At 46.9% G+C, this 19,558-nt stretch overlaps 1 protein-coding gene across 2 annotated transcripts in view; it reads left to right on the plus strand.

Annotated features, from left to right (window-relative positions):
- Positions 1-18,837, plus strand: part of Colq (collagen like tail subunit of asymmetric acetylcholinesterase) — a 58,833-nt gene extending 39,996 nt beyond the window's left edge. The window contains exons 12-18 of one of the 2 annotated variants that reach the window (XM_028787545.1): positions 139-219; positions 4,488-4,602; positions 11,456-11,595; positions 12,211-12,330; positions 12,679-12,799; positions 14,525-14,627; positions 17,437-18,837. In XM_028787545.1, the coding sequence (XP_028643378.1) occupies positions 139-219; positions 4,488-4,602; positions 11,456-11,595; positions 12,211-12,330; positions 12,679-12,799; positions 14,525-14,627; positions 17,437-17,506 (750 nt within the window). In that variant the 3' untranslated portion in view covers positions 17,507-18,837. The remainder of the gene's footprint in view (positions 1-138; positions 220-4,487; positions 4,603-11,455; positions 11,596-12,210; positions 12,331-12,678; positions 12,800-14,524; positions 14,628-17,436) is intronic. The other variant, XM_028787546.1, reaches the window with a different exon arrangement.
- Positions 18,838-19,558: the final 721 nt, after the last annotated feature.

Consider the following 19,558-nt stretch of genomic DNA (forward strand, 5'->3'; position numbering starts at 1 on the left):
CTCACCAGTCTCCCGTGCTCCTGGGATCACCCTACCTGGAAAGGACATAGGATGAAGAAGCGGGGCTGGCAGCCGGTGATAGGAGAGGCCAGCATAGATGTGTCTACTCTGTCTCTCACTTCCCTCTCTTTTCCCCAGGGTGAAATGGGTCCAAAGGGAGAATCTGGGCTAGCAGGACACCGAGGCCCCACAGGAAGACCAGGGAAACGAGGCAAGCAGGTAAGGGCCTCAGGGTTTACTCCCACTGAGGTCACACCCTGTGGCTTGGAGATGTGTGAAGCAGCATGCAGGAGTCAACTAGAGCTATCTCACAGCCCTGGATTCAGGCATCCTCAGGGCTGGTGGACAGAGCAGCCCCACTACTGACCAGGCTTCTCCAGGTTGCCATGGTTCAAGGTTACAGGCTGCACCCAAGGTTTGAAGTGGCCTGAGTTCACCTAGGTCATAGGAACACATACGTCTTAACTAAAGCAACTGGGAACGGAAGGAGGCTGAAGTCATTTTGCTTTTTTGCCCTGTGAACAGCCTAGGCACTTCCTTGCTGCTAGTAGGTCTTTTGGGCCCTGGTGACAGTTTTAACTACACAAGCCGCTAATTTGGGAGTGATCCTCTTCACTGGGTTTGTTAAGAGTTTCGGAAGTTGTTCACTCTGAGCTCCTGTGTCAGCAGGGCAAGCAAGGTTATGCAGTTGGGAAAGGGAGGAGGAGGTCTCCTGGACTGGCTCGAGGACTGTGCTTAGTGCCCACAGAAAAACAGCCCCTTCAATGGTGGACAGATGCATCTGAGAGATGAACTATGCCACCTTTTTGTTTGGCTTGTTTGTTTTAAGACAGGGTTTTACTGTGTAACATAGGATGGCCTTGGCCTTTACTATATCTGCATTATTTTTCTTCTTTTTATTATTATTATCATCATAACTTGGCAGCCTATTTCCTTTTTGTTGTTGTTGTTGTTTTGTTCTTCAAGATAGGGTTTCTCTGTGTAGCCCTGGCTGTCCTGGAACACACTCTATTGACCAGGCTGGTCTTGCCCTCAGCAATCTGCCTGCCTCTGCCTCCCAAATGCGCGTGTTACCACTGCCCAGCTGCCTTTTTTTCCCCCACCCCGAATAGATATTTGAAATCCAGCTTTACTTAGGGGCTGGGGCAGGGACTTGGTGGGTAAAGTTCTTCCCGTGTAAGCATAAGGACTGAGCTTGATCCCAGCATTCGTGTGAAAAGGTCAATGTGGCAGCTCACACCTGTAATCCAAGCACCAGGGCAGCAGAGTCCCAACCACTCTGGCCGATTCCACGAGCTGTAGGTTCAGTGAAAGGCTCTGCCTTAAAATAAGGTGTGGAACAATATAAGAGGCCACCTGATGTTGACCTTTGGCCTCTGCTTGCATACCCACAGACACAAGTCAGCTTATGTAAATGATCTTAATTGTTGAAAATTGATATTTATACTTGTGATATGTATACTTGTAATATGTATACTTTTTAATATTAATGATTTTGAGTATGTTAGAAGAAAAATGTTATTTCTTGCACATATATAAAACATTTCTCATTTTTAATTGTTATCATATTTTATGGGGTAGACAATGATATAATTATCTACAGTACCTACATTGTAGAGTGCCCAAATCCCATTCTTAGACATACATATCGCTTCTGATTTTTACTGTTTCATTGTAATGAGAATATTTGAACTCTATTCAGCTCATTGGCTTTTTTATCTCCATCCTGTTGTTGGTTATGGTTTGACTTGGGTATTGTAACCTTCCATAATTCTTTCTTCTTTCATTTTAAAATTTCTTTACTTGTTTATCCATCTGTTATGTTCTTGTTGCTTTGAGATAGAGTCTCATGTAGCCCAGGCTAGCCTCAAACTCTGGTCTCAAACATGCTAGGGTTATATGTAGTTCAGAATTATTTCTTTTCTTTTATGTCCAATATCTAGTTATTTTGTCCTTTGCTTATAACGTCAAACCACAATGTGTACAGCTTATTGTTATTCTAGAAATTAATGAATTTTTAAATTCCTTCTAAAAATACCTCCATCATCTTCTAGTAAACAAGGAAGCAATAGATTGCGTGGAGGCCCACCCAGACCATAGGTTACGCTGAGAGGACTTGCTTTTTCATCATCCTGGCTGTTCCCTCAAGGCTGAAGTGAGGATCCTTAGACTTCAGTTCACATTAGACTTGTCTCTAGGAAAGCTGCTGTTGACTTGATCCTAAAAACCTTCATGGGGTGGGGATATAGATCAGTGGTAGAATGTTTACCCAGTGTACAAAAGGCCCTGAGTCCTAGTTAAGGATACAGAACTGCTTCCTCAAGAGAAACCTAAGTTCTCAGCAGATAAGGAATAAATAACGCTTTCCCTTTAATTTGGCTCAGGGAAACCTCCCATAAAGACATGGCACCTTCCACACAGTGACCACCAACGAAGCAGAAAGTTCCTCTGCTGCTGGTGTCAGAGTCAAAGAGTGTTTCCAGCTCCTTCAAGCTGTGCACTTCCTGAGCTCAGAGCCAGCTGGCCTCACTGTTAGAAAAACAAGCCTTGCTGGCTATATTAAGCTGGTGTGACTTCCTTTGCCATCCTGGGACCCATCTTGGTTACCATTCAGAATACTTCACCCTGGCCTGAGGATTAACAGCTTCTGTGAGGGTGGAATTGGAAACAAACCCATGGGTCCTCTGGAACAAGTATAGGAACGTGTCTGGGGCCATGTTGGCAGGACAGCATCTCACTGAATCAATGCAGTGACTGGAAACAGAGTAGCTACAGGTGTGACTTTCTTTAAGAAATCAGTACTTCTTGGGTGTGAGGGACATTTGGCTGGGACATCTGTCATCCAGGTTGATCATCATGGTTGATCTAGCTGGTCTGGCTATTGAGAAGGGACTCACTGGTCCAAGTGTTTCTTCCAAAGCCACATGATTGGATAAGGAAGATGATCTTCTCCAACAGAGGGCTGTTGTTTGGTCAGGAGTATAGAGGTAGTTGTACTTCCCTACTAGAATCTCCAAAGGGCTCTAGGAAATCAGAACTTCTTTCCCCATGAGAGAAGATGAACTGGCCAGCCACTAGGGCAATCAGCTTGTCCCTCATCACCCTTCATTCTTCACAAGCCATATCTTCACTTCTGTCATCTTTGTTAACCTCACAAAACCGAGGTGGATGCCTGTTTACTGGCCCTCCTTTAAAGAAGACAAAACCAAGGCACAAAGCAATACCGTGAGTTACCCAGGGCCTCACAGTCAAGGGAAAATATCTTGACTGACAGATCATCAAAAATCCCTCCCCATCCACTGCCAATTTTGTTCTCCCCTTTTCTTTGTTCTGGGGAGCGAAGATGAACATGGTAGATTCTAGCCTACGTGGAACTTATGTTTCCCGGGGAGACAGTGATGAAATGATCACACAATAACTTACAACCAGTGGTCTGAAACAAATGCTAGAAGAACACTGGTGTGTATGTGTGCCCGAGTGTGTGTGAATGTGTGTGTGTGTGTGTGTGTCTGTGCATGTCCATGTGTGCATGAGTGCACTTGTGCATGGGTATGTTCCTGCATGTGTGTATATTTGTCTGTGTGCATGCATGTATGCATGGGTATGCTCACGAATGTGTGTGTATGTTTGTGTGTGTGTTTTGGTTCCTGAGACTGAGTTTCACACTGTAGCTCTGGGTGGCTTAGAACTATAGCTCACTATGTATCTCAGGCTGCCTTTAAACTAATAGCAATCCCTCTACCTCAGCCTGTTGTGTGTTGTGATGACAGGGATGCATCTCACCACTCAACTTAAAGAGGAAGGCTTTAAGAGAACGTTTTAAGGTTTTAAGAGGAACCAGTATTGCCTGGGGAGATCTTGCTGCTGAGCTATCAGAGCTTAAAACTGAAGGTAGAGGGGCATAAGGAAGAGCTTGGAGTTTGAAGAGAGAAGATTTTTATTTGAGAAGCAGGGTAAGAATCATGGTGGTTATGACAAAACAAAACAAGACACCACCAACAACAACAAAACCTCTGACTCAGCTGGAGAGTCAGGCCATGACCAGCTTCTTGGGCTCAGTAATGAGTGATGTCTCTCCCAAGAGAACAGCAGGAAGTCTGGGTAGAAACAACTCTTCTGATAGAATGAAAATAACCCTAACAAGTAGGTGAACGCTTAAATGATAGGTCCAACTCGGCCACCTGAACATTAGACATTGTACAGATCCTGGTCTGAAACTCCACTCCCTAACTCGTGCCAAGGGTGAGGTGAGTTGGTTCTGTTGTCCTGTGCCATGTTTCTAGAACAGATAATGAACTTAGTGAAGTCATCAAACTTGAAATGTTGCTTGCTCTGTTCTTCTCAGGAGTGGGGAGCTGGAGGCCAGTTATCGCCCACCGTGAGTTTTTGCTTTTCTGAGCAAGGTGGTCTCTGACTTAGAGGCAATGTAGAGGAAGAACTTTGTCATGCCATGATATCACAATGGGTTCCATCTTTCTCTCTGTTAGGGTCAGAAGGGAGACAGTGGAATTATGGGCCCACCAGGCAAGCCTGGGTCTTCTGGTCAACCTGGCCGTCAAGGTCCTCCAGGGCCTCCAGGGCCCCCAGGCCCCCCATATGCAGGTAAGACTTATGCAGCTTCACTTGATCTACACAGTAGCACTCCCAACTATGTCTCCCAGAGAGGCCACAGAAGATGCCAACAGAGCTCTGCTTTGTATCTCTTTCTAGAAGCTGCCAGAGTCTCTTTTGCATATCTTCCTAATTTCTCTACGATTTGGTTTACTGAACTTTGTTTTAACATTCTGGAGAACACACAGAGGAAGTAAAGAGAGGGTAAATGACATTAGTGACGTCATTTATATTTTCAGTGAAAAGGGTACCTATTTCATCAACTAAAATCTTTTTCTAGAAGAACATGTTTCATGGCTTCAAACATTATCTTAATCCCAGAAGAAGGCATTGAGGAATTTTCTATCTTACACAGTGTGGTGAAAGGTTGTTTATTTGCATTGGGCATATTGGAAGGAGCTGTTAAAAGGAAATTAAGAGTCAATCATTGAAGATGAAATTGGTTATGTTTCTACCTTGTTTTACCTATTTAATTTGATTAGCTAAGTCCTTTTAGCTTCTTGTCAGCTCATTGTAAGGCCTTTTAATGCACATCACCTGTATAAAGTTGGCATTCCTAGGTCAATCTTAGGCTATACAAAAAGAATCACAACTGTAATTGCATTTTTTTTTAAGTTTTTTCGAGATAGGGTTTCTCTGTGTAGCCCTGGCTGTCCTGGAACTCACCCTGTAGACCAGGCTGGCCTTGAACTCAGAAGTCCGCCTACCTCTGCCTCCCAAGTGCAGGGATTAAAGGCGTGTGCCACCACTGCCTGGCTGCATCTTTTTTTCTTAATAAAATAGAAATATTTTAAATTTCCACAATTCCTTTCTTCTTACTGTATTTATAGGAACATGTTTGCCACCACATAGTGAGGTTGTCATGGAATGTCCTGTTCTGTTAGAACCCTTAAACCAAAGGAAAGTTTACTCTGAGACTCTATCTTATCAAGACACCATGAAGAATCAGTCTCAACTCAAAACTCTTCTTGGGTTTTTTTCTTTCCTGCCTTTCTAACTGCCACAAAAAGATTAGGTGAAGAGCCAGGTGGTGTTGGTGCATGGCTTTAATTCCAGCATTTGGAAGGCAGAGGCAGGCAAATCTCTATGAGTTCGAAACCAGTTTGGTCTACAGTGTGAGTTCCAGGACAGCCAGGGAAATACAGAGAAAACATGTGAAACAAACAAGCAAAACCAAAACCAATTAGGTGAGGATCCTGGTAAACTGTGGCAGGAACACACTGTGGAAGGTCCTTCTGCTTTGGCCTACTCCTTCCCTACCTCTTATTTAGTTAGTTGTCCGTGGATACCTGGGGACCATTGTCTCAAGCTGTGCTTGGGCATCACAGCATCTCAAGACAGGGAATCCTTGGAGCCATGAGATACCAGTCAGTGACTGCCAGCATGACGGAAGCCTGGTTTTGCCTGTGGGAAGAACTTTCTTGGGCCTTGGAGTTTTTAGGGCTAAAACCCTGAGGATTCTGGAGACGTGGTGGTGGGGTAGATACATATGAAGGTGGGTGGCAAACTAAGACCTTCCTGCTCCTGTTGTACTTTTGTGTATTTGCAAACCTGGCCCCATCTGACCTCAGGTTCCTTCCTGGGCCTGGGGACTGTGAGCAGGTTCTCAGAAAAAAATGTTTGTGCAGCCAGTTGAGAGTTGCAACCCAGAGATTTAGCAGTCAGCAGTTTTGTTTTCCTTCCCTGGCCTCTAGTTCATTGTTGGGGAGGGTAATGCCTAGTCCCCTCTCTACCACTGTAGCCTTTCCTAACAGATGTACTGTCCTCTCTCTATGGCTCTTACCATTGGTGTCCTTTCTTCCTTCCTTCCTCCCTTCCTTCCTTCCTCCCTTCTTCTCTCCCTCCCTCCCTCCCTCCCTCCCTCCCTCCCTCCCTTCCTTTCTCCCTTTCCTTTTTATTCCATTAGTGTGTGTGTGTGTGTGTGTGTGTGTGTGTGTGTGTGTATGAGTGTACCACAGCATGCATGTGGATGTCAAAGGACGACTTATTGATTGAGTCTTTCCTTTACCTTGTGGGTTCTGAGCATCACACTCAGGTCACCTGGCTAAGTAAGTACCTTTACCTACTGAGTACTCCCCCATCCTCATCTCTCTGTATCTGTCTCTCCTTTCTTCATTTTTCCTTCCTTCCTTCCTTCCTTCCTTCCTTCCTTCCTTCCTTCCTTCCTCCCTTCCTTCTTTTGTTTTTTGAGACAAGGGCTCATATTGGCCCTTAACTCACAATGTAACTGAGGATGACATTAAACTTCTGGTCTTTCTGCTTCTACTTCCCAAGTGCTAGGATTACAGACATGTGCCACTGAGCCCAGCAAATGATATGACCACTGTGTGTGTGTGTGTGTTTTATTGGATGTTGAACACAGGCCAGGGCTTCATATACAAACTCTTTAATGCTAAGCTATACCCCCAGCTGACTCACTTTTGACAGATGTGTTTCATCTTCCTGCTGGATGCCAACCACCTTGAAAGCTGAGTCAGCATCTCATCCCCCATGGCATCTGATGGATGGAACCACTCAGGGACTAGTCCCTATGGAGACTCACTCTGTCCTTCCTGGACTATACCTGCAGTCTAGCAGGACTGTAGGCCATCTCTTCAGACTGATATTCCCTCCATATTCCTTCCTTTCAAATGCCTTCCTTTCTGAGGAGCTACCCAGAAGAAGGGGTGAAGAGGACAGAGAGAGAGTGGATCAGTCTCCCAGCTCTTTGTGACAATCTGGGGGCAGGGAGTGCAAGTGGGGGTTTAGAAGAGACATCCCTGCTTAACTTGGATAATAATATAGAGTTTGCGCAGGCCTCTGAAGTGACTCCCCACATTTTAATCTGATAAAGCCCCAAACCTGCCAGATATTGTGATATAGCTCCGTATCCCTTTAAGAGTATGGGAAGTTCTAAGGCTGGCCTAGAAAAAAAAAACAAACAAAACAAACAAACAAACAAAAAAACCAGATCAAACAAAAAGCCACAAAGCCACTCCAGAAGAAACTGTGCCCTCCTTCATCAAATCCTCCTTTTTCAAGAGAGCACAAGTTAGAGTGTGTTCTGTCTGACACTCTATCACAATCCTTCCTTTTATGTCTAAGAACCTTGGACTTCCTCAAAACCACAGAGCTTGCTGGTGGTCTAGATTCTGTCTGTAGCTCCTGAAACCACACACAGTCCTTTGGTTGTCATTCTGGTTCCTCTGCCTTCTCATCCTCTCCTCTTGGCCTGCTTCCCACAGGCAGCTCCCGGGAGAGATGGAGAGAGAGGTCCTCTGACAATAAATAGGGCATGGCACTAAGGCTGGGGTGTAGTAAGAATTTTGGAATTTCATTTTCTTTGAAAAACACAAGCACTTGGGAGGCAGAGGCAGCAGATTTCTGAGTTCGAAACCAGCATGGTCTACCAAGTGAGCTCCAGGACAGTCAGGACTATACAGAGAAACCATGTCTCGAAAAACAAAACAAAACCAAAAAAAAAAGAAAGAAAGAAAGAAAGAAAGAAAGAAAGAAAGAAAGAAAGAAAAAGAAAAAAGAAAAACACAGAAATATGTTATCATGGTTTCATTTTAATACCAGGTGTTGGATACGGGGCTGCTTCAGATTTTCCACAGCAGCTGACTATGATTTGCCTTGTGCTCTAGCAGGGGCATGATTTTGCCAGCTGCAGATAGTTTCTGTGATTGCATGGTGTTTGGAATTCTGGGACCTTCTCAATGGGTATATAAATGCTAGCACTCTGCTAGGTTGCAGTTAAGTAGTCGTGTGCAAAGAAGAAATTAGGTATCCAGACAGCAAGGATCAAGCTTGCGCCAAGGAACTCAATGCCCCTAATCAGCAGGAAGTAGTCTAACAGTAACGTTGCCCCCCTTTCCAACCCCTAACTTTATTCAGGGATCTCTTTCCTTTCCTCTCTGTCCTTTTTTTCTCTTTTATCTAGGATTAGGGGTTAAAGGGTGGAAGGAAAGGGGTTGTGAAGGGTGGAGAAAAGAAGACCCCACAAAGTAGCCAAAGACAGCTACACTGGGGCGAAGAAGTTCAGGCTGTGCCCTTCAGAGCATCATGACAGGAAGCTGGCAGGATGCTGGATGTCCTCTGACACCCGGGAGGAAGAGGAAGCGGTGGGGAACTGCAGTGGTGGCAGCAGGCTCCCTGCCACATCCTGTTGGGAGGCCACCTCAGGTCTGTCTCAACACCATGGAGCCAGCTGGTGTTGGAGTTGGAGAGGGCAGGGACGTAATTACTCGGGTTACAGGGGAAGGGGGGATGGGAGTGAGGAAGGAATACAGACAAAATTTAAGATGTAATTTGCAACAATATGATTATAAATGTGGACACTCTTTCCTGTATCCAGACAGGATGTGAATGAATCAACATGGTACCTGGGAGCTCCCGTGTTTTTGGATCTGTCATCGGAGTGGGGCAGAGTCGGGTGAAACATTATTCATATATCACTCACACCACTAATTAGCTGAATATCTGAAAAGCCCTACCTCTTTCCGGGGCTATGGCTCTGGTGGAGCTTTGAGGTCATAGATCATTCCAGAAGGCTGCTCTGATGCCTCTCTCAAGTTCCTCCTTGTCTTTTTGGAGTCATCTGAAAATATCAAAACCAAGACTATGCTTTTTCCACAGAACTCTATTCTGATTCTTTGTTAGAACTGTAGCTTAATGTGATGTTGGACCAGCTTGTGAGCCAGCTCAGGAAGGCTTAAAGCAGGTGGGGTGCGTCTTCCATTATGTCCTTTCTACTGTGTGGCATCATCCCTATGGTCCTGACCAGATGTCGCACCCTGGATTCGCTTTATATGCTGCCTGTCTAGGATCTACAGACACTGTTTCCAATTCCTGGCTGCCCCAGCTGAACTGCCTTAGACTCAGGGCAACTTGGTTTCCAACAGTCCCTACTGTTGCCGGAGGAGGGGCAGGCAATTTCTCTATCTGTCCTGCCCCTTCTCTCTCTCTTTATCCTGTCAAATGCCTCCTGTTTCAGCGTCTTTCTGTCCCACAGGTGTGACTTCCACAAAGAACTTTACTCTCTAACTAGTTACTCGATCACCGAACAGATATTCTGTTCCCAACATGCGTCAAGCCGTGGCCTGCCCTTGTCCAACTTACCCTGTGGGAAGAGAGACCTTAATGGAATAGTCTCAGAATGTGTAGGCTTGTAAATGGAAGGGAAGTACCGAGAACAGATAGCTGTGAATGTGACAGAGTGGGAGGATCTGGGCAGGCTTCTCTCGGAGGAGGTGATGTTTGAACTGAGGACAGAAGGAACCTAAGAGACCCTTGGAGAAGGGAGGATGGATGCTGAGGGGGGATAGCCTGTACAAATACCATTTCCCTAGTGGTTCTCCATCACAAGGCACAATGGAAACATCTCTAAAAACTTTTAAAATTATGTATAGCCAAGGGCTGGGAGTGTGACTCAGTGGCAGAGTGCTAAACCAAGCATACGCAAAGGCCCTGGGTTCCATCAATAGCACTGATAAAGACAAATCTAGAGCTGTCTGGAGGTCTGTATGGAATCAGTTTTGGTGTGACTTAAGCACCAAGGCCTTTAAAAGCCAAGGTGAAGAGTCTGGGAATGTGGCTTAGGTCTGTGGTACCAGTGCTTGGGACAGACAAGGGAATTGCTTGGGCTATATAGCAAGTCCCTGCCCAGCCTGGGCTACCGAGTGAGACTGTTTGAGGAAAACACTGTTTAATAAAAAAAAAAAGTTAAGGCAAAACTGGGTATAGGGTATAATGGTACATGCCTAAAGTTCCAGCCACTTTGGAGGCTGAGGCAGGAGGATTGCTTAAAGCCAAGAGTTCAAGACCAGGCTAGGCAATGTAGTCAGACTGCATAGCAAAAAAATAAATGATGATTATAAGTCAAAGTGAAGACAGATGGTGGCACACACCTTTGATTCCAGCACTTAGGAAGCAGATCTCTGAGTTCAAGGCCAGCTTGGTCTACAGAGTGAGTTCCAGGACAACCAGGGCCCTGAGTCAGAGCTACACAAAGAAATCCTGCCTCAGGGGTGGGGGAGGGGGGAGTCAACATGAGAACTACAGACCAGGACATTGCTACAGAGTGAATTTCCTAACCACACTCTTCCAGGATGTATCTTGACTTGTCTTAACTCCCCAGGTGGGGACGGGGTTGGAGGGGAAAATGTTCTATTCTCTTCCAGGAGGAATGTAAGAAACACACACTCAGAAAGTCCCCTGTAAATATCCTCTATGTAAGAAACTTAAAAGTGTCAGTTGGACTGGCAAGATGGCTCAATGGGCAAAGGCACTTGTGGCCACCCCTGATGCCTGAGTTCGGTCTACAGGTTCTATATGGTGGGAGGAAGGACCTAACTCTCAAAATTCATCCTCTGACCACCATCCGTGTGCCCTTGTGTGTACAACTTCCCTTCTCCCTCAAATAAATAGCAATCATTATTTAATACAATAAAAGTTTTCCATCCACTGTATATCCATCTACAAGATGATCTTTTCAATAATGGTCACAAAAAAGGCATGTCCTCTAACAAGGAAATCTAGAGCTAATCAACAGATGATCTATTAGCTTGGTTCAGCCTCTAGGTGAGGCTCTCAGGGCTGGAGGACAGCAAACCCCTCATCTTTCTTATAGGTTGTTACTTAGTGGTCAAACTAAGGCAGTTATAGGATTCGATACATTGTCTGTCTTCGGAGCAGGATTGAGGCATAGCCCCCCACCCCCATTGGTTCTCCTTTATTCTGCTACATTGTGGCTCTCTCCCTCTGCTTCTCCTGCCCCGAGCTCTCAACTTCTCTTCCTTATACAGGTTGCTCGTATCACCTGACCTGCTTGGCTCTAGTTACACAACAGTCTGTTACTTCCTAGGACAACTTGTAATGGGACTCAAAGGGGAAAGAGGATTTCCAGGCCCTCCAGGAAGATGCCTTTGTGGACCCCCTGTGAATGTGAATAACCCCTCCTACGGGGACTCCATGTATGGGCGCAGCTCCCCTCGAGTTCCCGCGGTAAGGCTCTTGGGGCATGGTCTGGGTGGGTGCAGAGGATGCTCTCTATCTGATCTTAGGCCTTCATGATGTACTTGGGGAAACTTCATTTTCCTTTTTCACAATGGCTACCCACTCACTATGGGAAATTGCAAAGTGGGAGCAGGATCAAAGGAAAACAGGTAAACTGTTACTTTGGATGTGAGGTCATTAAGGGACATTTTCCACATTCTTTACTTTCAAGTCTAACTTTGATGTGGTTGAGCTTATATTGTCTGAAAGAGTTGTACTCGGCCTGAGGCTGGAGTGCAGTGGTTGAGTACTTGCTTGTGTGCTCTGAGTTCAACACACAGTACTGGGTGTAATGATCATCACTGTGTGTGACCACTGTTGAAGAGTCATCTCCAGACGACAAACTACTTAACCTGTGTCTTTCATACCATCATCTAAGCCTTGGTAGCCTGATTTTAAAAACATTTAAATATGTTAAATCAAGGTAAATAGCTGTGGTTCCAACTCAGACATTCTGACCTGGCTTGACAGTCCTCCCTGAGAAGCAGAGTCAGTTCCTCTGGCCCTCCCTGCCCTTCCTGCAGGGAAGCTTCTCTGAACCCTGACCACTATGTTCTCTGGCAGATTTTTGTGGTCAACAACCAGGAGGAGCTGGAGAAGCTGAACACCCAGAATGCCATTGCCTTTCGAAGAGACCAGCGATCTTTGTACTTCAAAGATAGCCTTGGCTGGCTCCCCATCCAGGTACTCTGGGGCTGGCCCCTTGGGCTGTGATCCCCCTGTCCTTAGCCAGGAGAGAAACACTCCTACAGTTGAAATTCGATAGAGCTTTTGCTGTGTGTCTGCAGGAGAGGGCCAGACAGCCTCCCTCCTTCATCTCCTGAGCAGCCCTCTACAGCCTCATGCCCAAACAGAAGCTCATCTTGAGCCAGGATTCCCTTTGGGAAAGATGATCGCTCTCACCCCCTCCTCGGAGGAAGATGAGGGATGCCTCCTAGACCCAGAGCATCTGCTCCAGGACCAGAGACTCTCCTCTCTTGTGGCTACCTAGGCATGCTACCATCATTAATGTTTTTGTGTTTCTTTGGCCAGCTCACCCCTTTCTACCCTGTGGGTTACACCGTAAAGCAGCATGGCACCTGTGGGGATGGGGTCCTGCAGCCCGGGGAGGAGTGTGACGATGGTAATCCTGACGTGAGTGACGGCTGCATTGGTGAGTGGGGCCCAGCCTGGAAGGCTTGACCAGAGGGTTGGGGGTGGGGCGGGGACAGAGGGGGTTAGCCTTGGCTACTAGCTGTGATGGTTTTAGGCAAAGACAAGGAACAATGTACTGGGAGCAGAGGGTGAGATCTCTGGCCACATGTTAATTCCTACCTCATCCAAGTATGTCAACAGGAGGTGTTCAGGGTCATGTCTCCAGAGGCCTTCCTTGTCCCTGACACTCTTTCTTCCAAGCCCAACTTCTTGGAAACCCAGATTGCAAGTTCAGGAGGAGAAGGTGACGGCCCTCACTTTGTACACTAAAGAGAAAAGCAGAAGGAGAAGCCAAGGCTGAATCAGAATTCATTTTCTGATAGATACTAGGTGCAAGCCCTGTCAGCTGCCAACAGAGTGGTGGGTCAGCCAACACTGACTCCAGACTCTTGAACAGGGCTAGGAGCTGGCTCTGGCAGTTTTCAATGATCTGGGGTTTTTGCTGTTTTGTTTTGTGTTGTGTTTTTTGTTTGTTTGTTTGTTTGCTTGTTTATTTGTTTTACATAAGGGGACCAGAGCAGGAGATGAGAAGGAAGTAGTTTTCAGAGTCAGGACAGGGTTCAACAGCTGGCTCCGGTTGCCACCCAGCTCATCAAGGAGGAAGAGGGCCATTTCTAGCTGAGCCTGGCTTTCTTGGCTGTAAGAGAGGCTTTATACGACAGTGGTTCATGTCTTCGGAGATGCCTCTAGCTGATGTATAAAGAGGTTGTCTCGATGTGGCTTGAGGTCAGTGCATCTATCCATGACTTGGTTTGCTGAGGTCAGAGCTGAAAGTGTGTAGACACCATTGCTGTCCTTGCTCTCTAGGAGCTCAGGGGTCAGATGACAGACACTGAGAGGAAGATCCACCTAGGGTAGGGTTGAAAGGCAGGGGGACATTGTTACTCTCTCCATGTAGCTGCACCAGACATCTGACAACTTTTGGATGACAGTCTATGGAGTACTGGCTTTTCTAAGGATCCCTTCAATAGGAGCCATCATAATAAAAAGAAAGTAGTGGGGTCCCCTTGCCCTATAAAAATGAGGGTGGGTCAGGCATTGTAGCACATACCTATGATTTGAAAAGCTGAAGCAGGAAGATCGCCAAAACTCAAAGGCCAGTGTGGACTACATAACTAGACCCTGAGTAGTAGGTATGTAGGTGGGAGGGCAGGTGGATAGATGGGTAGATAGATGAGTGAGTGGATAGGTGGATGGATAAATGGATGGATGGATAGATGGTTAGAGTCCTGCTCCTTGTAGGAAAGCAAAGGTCTTTGTGGAGGTTGCATGGTCCCTCAGGAACCCAGGCCAAGCCTAGTAGTAGCTTGCCTCCCCAGTGCTCTATGCTGACAGAGGCTTCCTTCCCCCATGCCCTCTCACTGGGTCTACTGTTCCAGTCTCCTAAGCCTTACCTTACCAATGCCCCACAGTGGTTCTGTGAAGGGGAGGTAGTGCCACTGTCTTAGTTTTACAGATGACGTGAAGGTTCTTGTCCCTGGTAGGCTTGCTATACAGACCCTTCATCTCACCGTTCTTACTTCAGGGTATGTCAGTGTGACACTTGCTCTCGGGTGAGTCTGAACCTTACGGGTGCTAGTTCTCCTGGTGCTCCTGGGACTCCTCTGGGCCACCCAGTCCTCACTATGTAGGGAAGCCTGTTCCATCCCGTCCCTTCTCAGAGCTATACTTTTTGTCCCTCTAGACTGTCATCGGGCCTACTGTGGAGATGGTTACCGGCACCAGGGCGTGGAGGACTGTGACGGCTCTGACTTTGGCTACCTGACCTGCGAGACCTATCTCCCTGGGTAGGGAGGCCTTCCACACTATAACAGAAGCTCCCCTCCCCTGCTTTCCTTCACAGATTTTTTTCAAGGACGTTTGTGTTCCTGGTACTTTGTAAACACTGAAGTAGGGGAGAGTCCAGTCTCCCCTGGTCACCACAGTGCTTGAGAGGCCTTGGTCAGGCAGTCTTGCCATCAGTGACATGCTGGGCCAGGGCAGAGCAGCACTGTGGTCTGCTGGCCACAGTACTGACTGGGTTGTGGCCTGGGAGGACAAGGTAAGAGGGCAGAAGCAGCATAAGGACATTTCACAGCCTCCATCTGTCCACCCAGCCGAATTCCCAGAGCACAGTACCCGCCTCCACAAATCTAAGATCAGACCAGAATTAATATGTAACGTTAGAGTCTTAAGATATAGCTCAGAAAAGCTGGGCATGGTGGTGCACACCTTTGATCCCAGCACTTAGGAGGCAGAGGCAGGCAGATCTCTTAGTTCTAGGACTACACAGAGAAAGCCTGTCTCAATACACCCAAAAAACCAAACCGACCAGACAAACAACAAAAAAGGATATAGCTCAGTAAGCCAAGGTTCCGTACTAAGAAAAATGAGGTCAGCAAGAAGGCTCAGTGGGTAGAGGCACTTGCCGTGCAAGCCTGGTGACCGAGTTCAATCCTCAGCACCTATGTAAATATGGAAGTCGAGATCTGACTCCACAAAGTTGACCTCTGACCTTCACACGTACACCACGGCACACTCCTACCCCCCCATACACACATACACACACACACATACCACATACATACATATAAACTCATACTGAGAGATACACAGAGAAAGACACATACACATAATTTTTAAAAAGGAAAAGGAAAAATGTCTAATCTTGCCCGTTCGTGGTCCCTCCAAGAAACTGTCCCCTTCAAGGACCACGCTAGCCACCTCAGAGAATCCCCAGTGAGTAATCAAATGTGTTCGTGTCCTAGCTTCCACCATAGTGTCTTCCAAGCTACCTAAAGACCCCAGCTCCCTGACCAGAACATAACCTTCCAGTCAGAATAGCTCTAGTTGCTACTGTACTCATCTGAGCCCAGTGGAGTCAGCTGTATGGTGCTCTAGGGGCCATTTACCTGCTGACTGTAAAGTAACTTTTATTTGTCCGATGTAATTGTCTCTGAGGCTTACTGCCTCTGTCTGCTAACCTAGGCCTAGTCCTTCAAGCCTAGAATGTTTTCAGCCTCTGAGACTTGCTGCTGAATAAGCTCATCCTTTCTAGATCTTTCTGAACTCTAGCTGGCTGGTCAACTCAGCTATTCCGACTCAAAACTTCTCTCTCGGCCTCTCCTGAATTTCTTTGCTTGGCCTCACATTAACTCTGACAATCTGTTCTAATCTTCTGGCTCCCTCTCATTGTCTGGCTCATTCTGTCCTCACCTGTGTCTAGCTTGCTCTCTCTTCACCCTGTCTCTGTAAAACTCTCCTGGTAAAACTGCCTTCCTCCTTTTTCTCTTTCTCTATCTGCACTGTTCTCTTAGGTAGCTTTCCTTTCCTCTCTCTGTTCTCCTGAGAGTTGGGAATTTCCTGTCTCATCCTGTCAAATCTTTCTCGGATTTGTCACTTTGTCTGCCACCCAATTAGACATCATTTTCAAACATGGGTGCTTCCTTCTACAAATTAACTTTACCTTCATTGTTTGAGATTAAAAGTGTGTACTAAGGGTGTGTCTGTATTCCAGCCAGAGGGATTAAAGTTGTGTGCTCAGGGCTGAGCCATGCCACAACTAGAAACAGGATTTTCCAGTAAACAACACAATCTCAGGGGTTCACAGTGTGATCAAATATCCTGCAGCAGCTGAACTCTTACCTCGTCTAGTCTCTCATGAGTCCAATTGCTCAGGTTTATTGCCTTCATTGCTTACCTTCTGGCTGTCCTTCAGCAGGCTGGGAAGTAGACAACACCTTTCCCTCGGTTACCTCTGTCCCACACTCTCAGGGGTCCCCTCAACCCTCAATCTCCAACATATATCAGCCTATGCAACCTACCTCCAGCCACCCCCAGACTCCAACTCTGGGTAGGCTTAGCCAGGATCCCACTCTGTGTGTGTGTGTGTGTGTGTGTGTGTGTGTGTGTGTTCATGCTGCCTGAACTAAGGAAGGCTCCTCCCAGCCACCTACTGGATCTACCTAGACTGAGCTGCTGAATGGCTCCATAGAGTCCTGTAGTATCCTCTGACAGGGAGCTAAGGGCTGAAGAGAGCCTGGGGCTTATTCACTAGGTCACCAGAGCTGTTACTTTACTCTCTAGAAACCTACAAGAGACAGTTGAGAGTGTATGTGGGTAAGACACTGTTTAAGGATTATCACTTGGATTTGCAGATGTGTGGATTACACTGCCCAACATGGCAGCCCCTATTCCATGTAGCTATTCAATTTTACAATCATTAGAATTTTTAAATTCAGTTCTTCAGTCACACTAACCAAATTTCAAGAGCTCACGAGCTGAACCAGGCGGATGCTGTCCATTGAGCACAAATAGAGGACATTTGCATTACTAGAGAGCGATCTCGGAAACAGCATGGGACACACTTAGGCCTTGAGAAGGGGGTGTCTCCTAGAGGATGTATTAACATGGGGCTAACCATTCCTCCCACCTTAGTCCCTCTGCTAGAGCTTAAAGTGGAAAACTCCAGAGATCCACACCCCAAATAGCAAAGACTTCCTAGACTTTGGCCCTGCGAGGTTTGTGGAAATCTAGTGCATTTTTCCGAGTGTGCTTTTTCCTGCCCACTATGCTGTCTGCTGTCCCTGCCCTGAACAGTATCTTTGCCTCCCACAGATCATACGGAGACCTTCGGTGTACCCAGTACTGCTCCATCGACTCCACACCCTGCCGATACTTCACGTGAGAGACTGCAGGAACAGGTGGGCTGCAGCCCATGGAACCGATGGCTGTTCTTTACCCTTCACATCAAGCTGGCCTTGCCCTCTCCTGGGACAGTGCCCATTGACCTTCATGTGACAAAACAAGGATATATTCTTGCTGCTACGACATGCTTTTAACTCAGTATGACCGGAAGAGTTTTGGACCACTGAATCCTGTCTTAATTTAAAGAACCAGGAACCTTCTATGTGCCCACCCTAGAAACTGCTCCCCCTCCCCCAATCTGGCTAAACAGCTGGCTGTAATGCCTTATCTCTTCTGGAAAGATGCTGGCTCAGGCCATGGATTTGGCTTAGTACTGTTAAGCATACAGGTATCTACAGGCCTGGTGTGGTTTGTTCTGGTCTCATCCAGGTTTAGGGGTGCTCATGCCCAGGCTTCTGCACCTCCAAGCACACCTATTCTGACCCAAGGCAGCCAGCTGTTGGGTCTCTCAAGATTTAAAAACCACAAAACAGGAGGTGAGCATATTCTCTTGGTGCAGCTCCCAACTTCAGACCTGCTGAGGGACCCTTCAACTGGCCACAGCCTGGGTCAACTTCATGTTGATCTGTCAGAGGTACTGAGAAAGCCACGAGGTCCAAGCTTAGTCCCAAGAAGAGGATGAAGACTCAACTGAGTCACTTGCCATGTGACCCCTACCAGAACAGAAACCTTCTTCCTCTTGAAGTTCTCCAAGGGTGCCATCTTGACCTTGTGACTCTCTCTGCATCTTGACCTCTGTCTTGACAGTGCCCTTCACAACTGTGTCCTGTGTGGGAGACACATCCCAAACATCCTCACAAGGGCATGTGCTGATATTTCCTCATGCTGGCTTCCCTGGTTTGGGTCTCCACAGCTGAGTCATTGTTGGCTGCAGGAAGGGCCCTGTGACCCTCTTCCATGCACATCTTGCATACCCCTTGTTCCCTCATTGTGTGCCCAACCTCTTCCTTTTTCCTGGGATTCTTTTTCCTAAACCCTGCATATCTGATAACTGCCTTTCCCATAATTCCTGAATGGGGTTTGGCTCTATTTGGGGAAAACATTGCTTTTTGTCCCCCTCCCCAATACTCACACCTGCCTTGCCACTACATAGGCTGCCTCTGGGCTGTTCAAAGCTCTTCAGTGAGCCTAAGTCTTGGGAACTCAGCAGGTGGCACCTTCTCACCCAGCAAGTCAGAGCTGTGAACTGTATTTCCTGAGAGAAATCAGCCTGAGGCTGTCTTCACAGGCAGACATCTATGCTATTTACTCTTCTGGAGCTTCCGGGTGGGCAAACAAGGAATAAAGGTGATTCTTGGCTGTGGCCCACTCTCCCTTGGGTGCTGTGGCAAGTGCTTACTGATCCTGGATGGAGTAGAAAGACTGGGTTCAATTCTACTTCCCTGATTCAGATGTCTGGATTCACAGAGCGCCCAGCTTCCTTGAGGATACTGGAGGAAACTGATGTCCCTGGTGGGTAGTGAGGCTTGCCAGCACAGTCCTGGCTCTAACCCTGCTTGAGGTCCTGTTTAAGATGAGTGGCAATTTAGTACCACCTGAAGATCTAGCTAAGAGGCATTCTTTCCTGAGTCCCACATCTTGGGGAGCAGCACTTGAGGCCTTGGGTGGCTTGACCCTCTTCACAGGCAGCCACAGAGTACACATGTGCCAGATAACTGTCCCCCTGAGGTAATTTTATGGCCAGCATGGAGATAGATGAGGGGCTACAGTATGGTGAGAACATGGGTAGACACTCCCTAAATTCACACCAAATGAAGCACCTCTCCTAGCCTCAGTAGAAAGAGTTAGCCAGAGGCTGTACTTTCTTCCAACTCCACCAGCTTGTCTGTGTAGATGCTCTGTAACCCTGACAGGTCACTCTACAGAGATGGCAAGGGATTCCCTCAGCTGGCCCATAAGTGGCTGAGATTATGACTAGCTAGGTCTTCAGAGATGCGACTAGCAATCAAACAAGGTTATACCAGTCACAGGGTGGTATTTATCGAGTCACAACTGAAGTGTCTAGTGGTAGGTAGGCAGAATTTGGTGAAGG

Source organism: Grammomys surdaster, unplaced genomic scaffold (genome assembly GCF_004785775.1).
Source record: "Grammomys surdaster isolate TR1022 unplaced genomic scaffold, NIH_TR_1.0 125669, whole genome shotgun sequence".
In the NCBI taxonomy this organism is placed as follows: Eukaryota; Metazoa; Chordata; class Mammalia; order Rodentia; family Muridae; genus Grammomys; species Grammomys surdaster.